At 32.9% G+C, this 13,724-nt stretch overlaps 1 protein-coding gene across 1 annotated transcript; it reads right to left on the reverse strand.

The window, feature by feature from the left end:
- Positions 1-3,685: 3,685 nt before the first annotated feature.
- LOC110097904 (dof zinc finger protein DOF2.1) lies at positions 3,686-5,989 on the reverse strand. The gene is made up of 2 exons (XM_020824548.2): positions 5,736-5,989; positions 3,686-4,787 (listed from the first exon to the last, which is right to left on the reverse strand). The coding sequence occupies exons 1-2, from the start codon at positions 5,763-5,765 to the stop codon at positions 3,939-3,941; spliced, it is 879 nt and encodes a 292-aa protein (XP_020680207.1). The 5' UTR covers positions 5,766-5,989; the 3' UTR covers positions 3,686-3,938.
- Positions 5,990-13,724: the final 7,735 nt, after the last annotated feature.

Consider the following 13,724-nt stretch of genomic DNA (forward strand, 5'->3'; position numbering starts at 1 on the left):
TTAGGATAGCTTTTTTATTTTTTTTTATTTTTCAAACAGTAATCCCAATTTTTATTTTGGTATTATTTTTTCACTTTGCTTTCAAAAATTATTTATGCTAGAAAGTTGATTTTTACATCAGCTTTAATACAACAGGTTTAAAAGTTATTCTCTTTAGTAGTAATAAAAAAATTGTCTCAAACTAAGGTTTCGTTTGTGATGGTTTTTTTACTGTTTCTTAAAGCATCTTTATAGTACAAAAATATTAATTTTTTTACTAGAAAGATGCTTCTTAAAGTAGTTTTTAGTGCAAAAATTAAAATTTGTACTAAAAAACTATTTTAAGAAACAAGAAGAAAACTGTCCCAAACGGAGCCTAAGTCTTGTAGTAGATTCGTTCATATTATTCTTTCATTAGGACATTCATACATGATTTGGTTTATTATAATTTGTGATTATCGATTGATTCATATTTGATTGACTTAAAATTTTATGGCGGTGGGTTGATCTATGACTAATTAATTTCACTAATGACATGAGTTGAGGTTAGTTAAAACTCATATAAATTAGGAATTGGTTTGAGTCAAGCTCAAGTTAAGCCAAATTGAAGGTAATAGTAAGTTTTGGTTATTTAGACAACCCTCCAAAATTGTGTTCACTTAGCTCAACATGGAAGTAAATTAGGAAGCATTTTCTTCTTCATTATCTATCATTTTCAGGTTTTTTTGTTCAAATCAAAATAACGTTTCTCTATCTTCACTAAGCATTTCTTCTACTTGCCTTTCTTTGTTGTTTAGTATTTAAAAGAAAGGATAAAAGGTCTATGAGCATATTCCAATCATAATTTAGTTTCAAAGAATTTTTCTTTGAAAAATTTTAAATTTATTTTAAGAGGATTGCAATATAAAATTTAATAATTATTTCAAAACAAATTTAAGGAATTTAAAGGTCTATTTTTTTGCATTTTATAAAATTTTTTATAAAGTTACTGTAGAGAAAGCAATTGTTATGATTATAGAAAATATTTTTTTTATAATCATAATTTGTGAGAAAACTACAATAAAGTAAAAGCCAATTAAAATAGTGATTGTTATTTGAAAAATAAAATAGCAAGAAATTATTTGTTTACTTAATAATTTAATTCAGCCTTTTTTTTCCCTGAAGTGTGAGTTTAATAAAAATTATTGTATTTTAAAATTGTCCTAAATTTCTTTCTCATAAATAAAGTTCGATCAAATTAGAGAGATTGGGACAATAAAATTTCAAGTAAATTAAAAATGGTTTTTATTTAATAATAAATATATTATGCTTATATTTTAAATACTATTTGCATACAAATAAAACTTAGATTCTTGAACTAAATCAAATTAAATAAGTTCTATGCCGAGTCAAAATTTGAATAAAATTAAAATAATATTAAATTTATATATATTTTTTTTATTTTAAAAGCCATTCAGTACCGTACGTTGCTTTAGAAGTTTCAGAAGCAACGTTTGTGTACTTATTATAAAATTTATGAATTTTAGGACTTTGATGATTGGCGACTTCCGAATCTTCAGACTAATTAATCTTCGAAATAGAATAACGACTAAAATTTTGTCAATATTGTACGTATAATTGGCATAAAAATAAATAGTACAATTAAAAAAATTGATGAGCTTATTGTAAGGAGAGTAGAGTGATGAGATATAATTAGGGAATAAATTGAGAATTTATTAAGCTAAATACATTTGACTAAATATTTATCAATTTTTTAAAAAAAAGCAACAAAAATATGATATTTCTAAAATTTATAAGATTATTTTATTGTCAAGATATATAGTTATATTTATATGATGTTTTGCTTATTAGAGATGGATAAGCCAATCAATTTATAGATAAAATATTATTATAGGAGCACTTTGAACCACTTAAAAAATAAGTCATAATATACTTACTTGATCTTAAGAGTTTGTGCTAAGTTTTTGGGCTTAATTTTTATGCTATTAGAAAACATGCTGCATAGGCTTAAGTATAGTTTGGGACATCTTTTTTATTACTTATTGAAACAGTTTTTTAGTACAAAAATTTAAATTTTTATACTAAAAATCTGCTTCACAAAGCAATGAAAAAGACATCCCAAACGAAGCCTTAAGAATTCATTTATGACAGCTTTCTTATACAAATTTCTAGTTCAAGAAAATTTTGTCCTAAAAAGCTGCTTTAGAAAGCAGTAAGAAAACTGTCCCAAATAAAACATTTCTTATTGATGAACTTTTAGACTTAACAAAAAAAAAAAAATCTTGTCGTGATGTTATCATCATCATATTTAGGTCAGCATTGCATTCATATTTATATTGGATTTATTTCTTACAAACTTATGTAAAAACCTCCCTTTTGTTGTTATAGTTATCTATCTCAATTGAATAGAAACAATATTAGGAAAATCTATATCTTAATCCATCACATTATAATTAGTTACTTCAAAGAAAAAATAGCATTTTCTTACTTCAAAAAATAAAATATAAAAAAAGAATCTCTCAAGATATCAACCTATGTTGGCGTTTCATTTAAAATACATAGGAACTCTTCAGTACATCAGCTCTCCAAGCTGCCAACTTTGAATCATTCTTTAGTCCATGATGATTATGACTAAGGGGTCCCAGGCACGTGCAAAGCAATTCTGGGCAGCACATTCTCTCTCTACCTCTCTCTCTCTCCTCTCTCCTCTCTCCTCTCTTGATGTTTTCTCTCTCTATTTCTGCTCAAAGAAAATAAAAGAAAATAAAAAAAGCTGCACTCCACCATGGCTATGAAGGTGGTTGCCTCCCTTTGGGTGCACAAAAGATCACTTTCTTCTGTCATTCGCCAAATCTGTTCATGGATTTCTTTGTTGCGCATGGAGACTACCCTTCTAAGATTCCTTGGCCGACAATTCTAATTTAGATTAGCTTCATTATAATATCTCTTCCTCTCTCTATATTTTGGTAAATGTCCTAATTACATCTATTTAGAATATTTAATGAATAAAAATATCTTAATCCATTATAATAAGATGATTAGACATAAAATATATTTGAAGTGTATGTCATGTCATGCATCATTATCATATAAATATTTTTTTTAATTAAAAAAGCAATATTTTTTCTTATATTTGTGCTCTATTTACATCAAAATCAACATGTAAAAAAATCATTTACCATAAAGGTTATAAAAAGAAAAAGAAAACCAATTTTCCACAACATCATTGATTGCTTGATGTTGTTAGAACTGAGCTAGCTTGCAAAAAAATTCTCTTATATAACAGAAATGCAATTTGCATGCAAAAAAATTCTCTCTCTCTCTCTCTCTTCCAAGACAAGAGCAACAATATGCTTTATTAGGCCCAAGACATTTATTCTATCACAGCCAAATTCTTCTAATCTTTCTGAAATCTCTTACCTAATACCCTCTGTGGTCTTCTGATCTCTCCTTCCAAATATAGGAAGAAGTTTTAAAAAAAATTCTCTACTTGCCAACAAAGAAATCTAATTGTCCCCTCTTTCCTTTAAGAAACCTTTCATTAGTCACCTCACCATATATTTTTTATAGAAGAATAATCAGTAAAATGAAATGAAAAGAGAGAAAAATAGTCCCAAATAAGAAGAAAAATGTCCTCAAATATCAAATTATATAAAATCTTTCACCAAAAGAGCTGAAGATTGGCTCATAATTAACTCTTTCAATCAAAAAAAAGAAAGAGAAATCCATATTAATATAATGTTTCAGTCATGAATATGGATCTTGCAACACACCCAAGTTCAGAAAAATGAAGAGACAAATACAATTAAGAAGAAATTTAAGATAAAATATATAGATCATATATGAAAACCTAAAGTCTCCATCATGGAGAAAAACTATTAATACGTGAGAAATAGTGTCTACACATGAATTTGACTCACGTAATATATAAATATAGATATGATATGTTCATCTCTGAGTTACAAGAGTGAACTATTAATAAGCCCATGCCATGACGAATTAGAAGGAACTCCATTCCAATAATCTCTTCCAGATTCCATTCCCAAGCTTCCATGGCTAGTACTAGTACTATGAGCATTACTTGCAGGATGATCAGAATTTCCCACCACGGCTCCTGTTTCAGCAGCTACTGTTGTACTATCACTGCAGCCACCCACCCCTCCATCAAAAGAAAGCATGCCTCTGATATCATCACCTCCACCACTAAACCCATAATAGAAGCTATGAAGACCACCCCCACCACCTCCATGATTCTGACTGTGATCACCCCCCCTCAAAATATCTAGAAAAGCAGCTCCATTAGGGTTAGGATTAGGGTTAGGGTTAGGGTTACCAAGTAGGAAAGGGTCATGGCTATGAAAGCTAGAAAATGCTAGGGTGAGGTCACTAGGATCATAGGTGAGGGGAGGAGGTAGAGGCATGGAAGGAATGAGTAAAGATGTGGGATTAACTTGATCTTGGTTGTCTTGTAAAGCTGGTTTCTTTGAAGTAGATGATGAATTGGAGGTTGAAGGTGAAGATCTTTTGTTCTTTCTGCAACCTCCACCAACTGGAACATTTCTTAGAGATCCACCTTTGGTCCAGTATCTTCTACAGCCTTTGCAGAAGTATCTTGGCTGAGAAAGGCTGTAGTTGTTGTAGTAGCAGAATTTGGTGTTGGTGGAATCACACCTAGGACACCTTAGAGCTTGCTCTGGCTGAGGTCTTGGCTTCTTGATCTCCTGTTGAAGATGATGAGCTGGGGATGTTGATGATGATGATTTGGGGCAATTTAGAACTTCATGATCTAGTTGATGATTTGCCATTGCCTGATAGTTTCAATTAATTGTTATTATTCCACACAAATGAAAGGGATTTGATTGTTTGAACTTGGAAATTTTTTAATAAAATCTTGTGATTTGTGAATGATAATTAATGATGAATGAATAATGATATATTGATCAGTAGTGTATATGAGCTAAGATTAATCTACGTACACTAATCTAAGTATAGATCTAACAAATATTCTGATATAATTTACATCAAAATATTCTTACAAGAGTTATAATCTTAATATTATGATAAAATTAGTAACGATGTTCATGAGAAAATTAAAATTCACCATAAATTTTAATATGATAAATCTAAATTTCTTCTAAAAGATGCTTTAGAAATTTCATTTTTCTATCTAGTTCTTATGCTTACACAGTCAATTTTATAAGGAAAGAATTTCCTCATCCATCACTCCTTAAGCTAAGGAATCACAAAGAAAGATCTTGATTTCTCTTTAAATTAAATCAGAGTATTTGAATTCAAATGATGGAAGCAAAACATAAAAAATCTCACATATTGTAATCTAAAATCATCAGTTAATGAAGATTTTGAACACTAAGAAGCGAAGTTTAGATCATGAATCTAACAAACATATATATGCATGTCTTCCTCAAATTCCCCTTCATCACCCAACATAAAATTGTGATAAATAAACATGCAAACATTCATATATTCTAAACTAAAATTAGAAGAGAAAATTTATGTGAAAGAAGTCACATGGAAACGCTAACTAAAAGTTAAAGCTGCAAGAATTCCACCAATTTAAGTAAAGAAAAAGCAGAGAAAGGTGCCAATTACTAGCTTGGAATGAAAAAGCTGTGATTTTTGCTGATCTTTATATATAATCTTCTTCTTTTTTTCTTTTAATGTACCAATAAAGTTCATAACAAAACATTACAAGAAATATAAATTGAAGGGGTGATATTGGTTTTGTAATTCTGTACCTGATGGTGGTGGCCTGTAGAGATCTCCATCCATTCAAACAAAGCTCTCAGGAAATTAGAAACAGATGCATGCAAAGAGAAGAGATAAGAGAGAGAGAGAGATGAGAAGGCAACTCAGTTAAGGAAAGAGGAGGAGCTGAAACCCAGAGCACCTCTCATGAGTTAAATAAGTGAGAGAGTTTTAGTGAGAGAAACTAACTAGATAGATAGAGAAGTTTAGAGATAGAGAGAGAATGTAGAGAGGGAAAGGGATAGTGATACGAAACGAGCGATGCGTTTTTATGTTTGGGGCAACAAAGCATGGAAAATTCGAGTTTGCTCTTTGAACGGATTCACGAGGTGGGCCGAGGGGCCCATAGTGGCGTGGAGCGCAATAGCGGGCTGCGCGTGGGGCCCATCAGACTCTCCCCTTCTTTTGGCCGGTTCCGCGATCCGTTTCACATCCCCCGCGGCGGGATTTGTTTTATCCGAGTCCGCCGAACGCGTGGCCGTTGATCTCGCGATTCTCATCACTGTTATTCCTAGCCGTCCGTTCACATGGGCCCCATCAAATTCTACTAGACGGAAAATAGTCTCGGAGCACTGATGATAGGAATAATGTTTTTTGACCGCATCTGAACCGTCAGATGGTTTTGGCACCAATCGTGAGTTTGATGGTGTGATGGGCCCCATCACGCCGTAGCCCAGTCGTTATCTTCCAAGTTTAGCCTACCTAGCTTTTAATAATCGAATCGTACATTGAACGGAAATAATGTTAATAAACTGAATTTGACTTTGTTGAATTATGACGATATAATAATAAATATTTAATTATAATAATTATTTAATGGATTTTTAACATATAAGTAACATAATATAATCATATATTTTAGTTTTTAAAATAAACGTGCAAAAATAAAATTATTATATTAGATTAAAAATTTCATATAGGTAAATGAACTTTATATTGAACGAAATTGATAATATTTTTGTGATATCAAAGATATTTAAAAACTTTTAACAATTGCAAAAATCTTGTTTTTTGTGAATTAAATAATAAAATGTGTAATGCTTGATTTTCTAGACCCCATTCGATTCGTATATGTCGAGAAAAGCTATCAAACTGAATCAAGATCTTCAAAGAGAGGCTTCTAGCTATTTAGGTTGAACTCACATGCCATCATGGTTGAACCTAGTGGCTTATCAATCCGATTGGTTAGTGATAAGGTCATGAGGCTTATGATGAATAAATATGAAAATATGCATGTTTTCTCAGCCAATAATTAAGCTCATTGATCGATACTTTATTTGATGCATTCAAGCCTCTCTATATAATATGGCCAAAGACAATTAATCACCTACCTAAATTTATCAAACTCTTAGCCAATATCTACTTTAACAACTTCCCTTACTATAACTATGTAATTATGTTAGTTGCAACACCTTTCTATCAACAAATGACATCTCTTCTTAACCTTGTATCATTGCCATCAACTTTTAATCATGTCTTTGTCTGATTATGTGCCATTCGATCTCTTTATATGACATCTCCAAATTCAGCATGAAGTTCTACCTGTTTTGATCCGAATTGAAAAAGGTAAACAGTTAAATTTTTGTGTTTTGAATCCATTTGCATGTGTGTAAAAGTATTTTAATGTATGAAAAATATTCTCATGTGTTTTGGAATGAGTCTCAGGTGTTTGGAGTGCATATTGGTTAATTCTATAATTTTTTCCTAAAGCGCAACAATGCTGGATGTTTTAGTGTTGTGAAGTTGCAGTGGTGCCTAGGTGCTAAATGGCGACATTACAATGTTGTAGTATCAATTTTTTAGATTTTGAACTAACGTTACAGTGCTAGATTGTGGCACCGTAGCACTAGGCCACTTTATGCACTTAAATATAATATTAAATCCACTATTGAATTTATTCGTTCGATGTTGGCAGTCGAAGAATAGAAAGGAGGGGGATTTTAAGAGCATAATTTCCCATTAAATTGACCTCATCACTGCATATTCACAAGCCACTATAATGATGTGCATCAATGCTAGAGTTTTTGTCTCTAAAATATCTTAATTAGAAAAGGAGGGGGTGTTTGAATTAGGTTTTTAATGAGCACAATAGGGTTAACTCCCAACCTACGCAGATGAGTGGCTTCATTGACAATTTTATTAGGCAATGCTATGCATCTCCTTCCAACCAAGATAATAGGAAACCACTCTTATATATTTCTAAATTTGACATTCTAATTACTATGTTGATAAAATTGATTTCACTTGGATCTTCTTTTCTACAATGCTGGGTTTAACCTACATAGTTAGTAGTGATAATGAGAACAAGCATATACATGTGTGACAAGACGCGTAGTATTTGATGTTGATCTTGATAACAACAAAATTATTAGATCCTAATATATATGCATATATATAATTGAGTTCAATGATGATAAAGAATCTAATAACCTTTACGGTAAATGATAGCTACAACAAGAAAAAAGGTTATTATAGTAGCAAGTCTGATGATGGGATTTATGAGTGATCATATATAATTTCAACATCAATTATCAAGTAAACATATATTAGGGAATGTGATTTCTTTCTCACTTTATTAAAGTAAAATGCTGCTTATGATATTGTTTTTCATCTCATCTTCTAAACACCATTGTACATTATTAAGAAAAGTAATAACAAAATTCTAATTGAAATGTAGGCTCAACATATATAAAGAGCATAGTTGTATCATAACCATGTTTAATTATCTTAACATGTCAAAATCCCTTTATTATTCTCTTAATATATTCCATAATTATATTTAAATTAAATACATATAAATCCTTTCAAATTTGGGTTAAATCGGACTCAATACTTCAACCTTTTTTTATCTTGTGTTTTATGTTTCTTAAAAAATTATTATTTTTGTCATATATTGTATTTCCGCAACAATAAAATAAAGTTTTTTCAATTTTAATAATAAACTTTATATTAGTAATGTATTCATACCCTCTCATTAATATAGATGCATTATAAAGAAGAACCTTATGAGATTTTGGGGTGAGAGGAGAAAAATTGAATGCAAAATGAAAGATTAATTAGGCTTGTAATCATATTACTTAATTATATAAACATAACAAGATTCCAAAAAATAACATATATATTGAAAGAATTGACAAATAATTTATGGAAATGCGGCTAGAAATCTAAATTAATGGTGGTTAATTTCGTGATAATGATTAGATCGATCAGGTTAACTATTAATATTATTGTGTCATGAAATATTCACGACGGAAAAGATTGATAAAGTTTAACGTCTTAACTTTGTACGAAGATCCAGCACACAATCAAAAAAAGTGAGGGGATGTTGTATTCATAAGTGACACCAGAGTTTTTACGTGAAAACTCCTGAAAAGGAGGAAAAAGGACTAGGTATTATCAGAATTAATCCTCGATCTTAGGCTCATTGGATTCGTCTCGTCAATCCTCTCCATTCGAGTATGAGCATGTCTTATTTGAAAATTATTTTATTGTCCAATTTTTTATTTGAATCTTCAGATGCGCTCCATGTCTTTGATATGAACCCTTGTAGGCTTAGATTGGAACGAATTTGGTGTCAATGGGTTCATCCTCTTGAGACGTTCACTTCAACTATATGTTTTCTGAAATCAGAGTTCAGATGATCCCGTATTTAATTTCAAAAGTTTCTAATACAAAGCTTTTTTGATGATATATCAAATATAAAATAATTGATATATTATTTTAAATTTTGAAACACATTGCCTAAATTTGTCTTTTGTTGACATTCTCCTTCTTGATTCTTATAGATTTCACTTTCGCTTATTCGGTCCATTTCAAAGAAGAATATTATACTTTAATAACATCATATTTAAAGTTGGATTTTATTATCTATTTATAGTATTTTTTTTAATAGCATCCCTTTTACACAATACTAAATAACTCCTTACTCAAAAACATCATATCGGATAAAAAAAGCCTGGTAATATGAGCACAACGACGACAACAAGCCTTTATCTTAGCATGAGGTACCATAGAAAGTTTCTAAAATTATTAATATCATTCTAAATAATTGTAAACATTGGCCAATATCTTAGAATGTCATAGAAAAAATAAGAATAGAAGAAACTCTTAGCTCATCATATCATTCACATTAGACCTGTCAATTTCGGGTTACGGGTCGGGTTGACCCGAACCCGAAACTGACCCGGTATTATTCGGGTTCGGGTTGACCCGACCCGGTTTTGCAAACGGGTCAATTTTCTTGACCCGAACCCGACCCGCTTCTGGTTCGGGTCAACCCGACCCGCGTAGCCGCGGATGCGACATTGCCTTTGGACGCCGACGCGGATCGGCAGACGCCGGCGACGCCAAACTTGCCTGGGCCGCCCGCCGCCTGGCCTCTAGATGCCGTTTGGCCTGGTCTGGCACGGCCTGCCTCGGAAATGGGCCAAATGGCTTGGACTGCTTCGGGAGTCGGGAGTCTCGCCGTCTCGGGACGCTGCGCGCGGCGCTCCTGCGCGGAACGGCGGAGTTCGGAACTGGCTTGGCCAGTTGGGCGGCGGGGGCTGGCGGGCAGCACGAAGGAATCAGCGAGCTCGTGGCCTCCGCCAATCCGGTCCACAGGTCGGTGGGCGGTTGGTCGGGGGCCCCACGCCATCTTGAATTTTCCGATTCCCCGCAAATTACAGTGATTGAGAAACGACGAGGAGAGAGAATGATGACGTTCTTTTTTTTTTTTACTGGCAACGGAGACGTGACGGCGACGTTTCGATTAATGGGCTGGGTTGGGCTCCACCAGGCCTGCCCGTTTTTAGGTTCTGCATATTATTTATGAAAATAATATCTAAATGAGTTTAAATTAGGTATAAACTTATCTGTAGTAAGATTAGTGTAATTAAAATATTATATATAATATATTTTTAATATAAATTAAATATTTTGAAATTAATCTTATATATTTTGCATACATCTATCCTACATATTTTTTTCACATTATATTTTTAGGGTCACTTTACCCGACCCAACAAATTATTATTAGTTGCATAATTGATTTAATGTAGGAAGGGGTGCAAACGAGCCAAGCCGACTTGCGAGCTAGCTTGGACTCGACTCAGTAACAGGCTCGACGAGTCAAGCTCGGCTTACCGAGCTCGAGCTCGAACATGATGCTGCTCAACTCGTCAGCTCGTCGAGATGATCGACGGCAGAACTGCAGGATGGAAATGCAAATCCACGAAGCGGGAAATCCAAATCGCGAGCGGGAAATAAAAAAAATGATGGATCTGGACGACGTGGCGATGACGACGCAGACGACGGAACGAGCTCGACGACAATCTCAATAGCGGGAAATTTTGAGCTTGACGATGATCTCGACAGAAGACGACGGGACGAGCTCGACGACGATCTCAAGAGCGAAAATTTTGAGCTCGGCGATGATCTTGAAGGCAGATGACGGGATGAGCTCGATGACAATTTCGACAGTGGGAATTTTCGAGCTTGATGATGACTTCGACGACAAATGCGACAAAACGAGCTCGGGTTAATGGACTCGACGACAGACGCGACGGCAAGCGATCTTGACAACATACGGGCCTTGGGGCGACCACGGCTACGCTCAAAACGCTCGGTACGACGATCTCGACGGTAGACGCGACAACACGACTACGGACCTCGGGATGACGAACGCTACAACAAGCGATGGATCTCAATCTCGACAGTGGAGCTCGACGAGCCGCTTGACATGAAGACGAGTCGATCGAGCTCAAATTTTGAGCTCGACTCGAGCTCGAGCTTGGTCTTTCATAGTCAAGCTCGACTCGAACACCTCCTGACTCGAGCTCGACTCAACTAGACTCACTTGCACCCCTAATTGTAGGTAATATAATATATTGGCCTAACTTATATTTTGTTTGGGGCAGCTTTCTTACTGCTTTTTAAAGTATATTTCTAGTACTAAAAGTTCTAATTCAGAAAACTTTTGTACTATAAAGCTATTTTAGAAAGCATTAAGAAAGTTGCCTCAAACGAAATCTTATACAGTGAATAGATAATATTTTTTTTAATATACAATATCTCTATTTGACCAATTTAAAATTTATTCTTGGAGACACTTGATGTGTTTATAATAGCATTAAAATTTATTATTCAATAACATCAAAGTTCTACCAACAAAAATATCTAAATAATAAGAGATACAAAACCTAGAGAGAAAAAGCCCCAAGATTTCTTATTGAATAGCTAGAGAATATAAGATTTATGCCATTGATTTTATACCTCATAGGCTTCTAATCTAATCCTCCATTATAGGTGGGGTAGGGCTTGGTACTATAAGAAATGCAACATTTAAGAAAAAATGAGCAAGTTACAAGATTGGGCCTAATAAAAAGTTGCCATAAAATAAATATTAGCAAGGCCTTAGCTATCTAATTGCATTAAATGCACGCCATGGTTTTCTTGCATGTCGACTTCACTATGACTCATCGCGATATAACGAGTAGCTTTACTGAATATTTATATATTACCCAACCTAATTGAAACTTGAATTCAATTTGCATTTAGACCAACCCCAACGGAAAACTTCATTTTTCACTTCAAAATGCCGTGAAACTATAAAAAAATGTCGTGATTCATGCAATCAAACTTCAATTTTGTGAAAGTAACGTTCTTTTTTCTTTTCGAGTGTTTCTTCGACAAGTTAGGTAGACACAGAAAAATAGCAGAGATGAACAGTGCAACGCCTATATTGACGTACTACTGTTCACCCGCAACCAAATAGCGGAAGTTTTACCGTTCTGTTGGAGCTCTCCAGCAATGTCATTCAAGCATTTGGAGTTCGGTTGGAGATGTCCTTAGCGGAGTAGATTTGAGAGAGAGAGAGAGAGAGAGAGTCATGTTTTACTATACTAATCAAGAACCAACGCGTTATAAGATAGAAAATCATAGCTTTCTCCGACTTATATTTTTTAATTTTATAAAAGCTATATATATTTATTTTGTGTAGATAAAATATTCATTAATCATTCTAATTTAATTATAACTTTAAATGCGTAATATTTTTAGTTATAGCATGATTGATATATTTCACTAGTCAAGACATTGACTCAAATATATATTCTCTCTTTCATTCTTTATCATTATCTGCAATAATATTTTTCTGTCAACGAACTGACTTTTCTTCTATAAAGAATTTAGATAAATCTTAAAAGAAAACTATAAATATTAATAAATTTTTAATTGAATCAGTAGGAGTAGTTTAAGGGTTATTTATAAGTTTTGAATAAGCTAATCTTTCTTAGTGTAAGAAGAGAAGCATGCTCCAAATTAGGAGGAAAGTTATATAAAAAATTGACTCTTTATTTAATCTTTGAATAAGCTAATCTTTCATGTGATGGAAGACTCAGTAATAATTCCCTTGAGAGATTGCAGCATAAGGCAGAGATGGGGCTCTAAAGGAACTCAATCAAATTAAAATTTTCTCAAAATAATTGAAATTATATGTGAAAGTTTATATTTGCTTTTCTATTTAAAATTAAGAATTATTAGAAATTCAAATATAAGTATATTGTTATGTGATATTTATGTTTTGAATTAATTTTGATTCAAGTTAGTGTACTAAATAATAAATTTAAATCATTTGAGTAAATTTGAAATCAAATAATTTTAAGTCCACATAACTTGACTCAAATCATAATGCACATTTGAATAAATTTTAAGGCATGTTGAACTCCAATATTTTAATTTTAATATAAGGTGATTAATCCTCTTAAGCTTGACTCGATGCCAATCTTAGGAGTTGACATTGTGTTCCTCCACGGTTTTTTGCATCGGAGAGAACTCATACCCGTACCATGGTGGTAGGGGTTTGATAATTACCAATTAGAACCGCTTACTCATGAATGAGTATGTGGCCCATTAATTAAGAATGCCTTCAGTTCATGGGAAGACTCTTTCAAGACTGCCCAATAATCTTATTAATTTGATAAATTATAATCACACACACT

Source organism: Dendrobium catenatum, unplaced genomic scaffold, assembly GCF_001605985.2.
Source record: "Dendrobium catenatum unplaced genomic scaffold, ASM160598v2 fragScaff_scaffold_231, whole genome shotgun sequence".
In the NCBI taxonomy this organism is placed as follows: Eukaryota; Viridiplantae; Streptophyta; class Magnoliopsida; order Asparagales; family Orchidaceae; genus Dendrobium; species Dendrobium catenatum.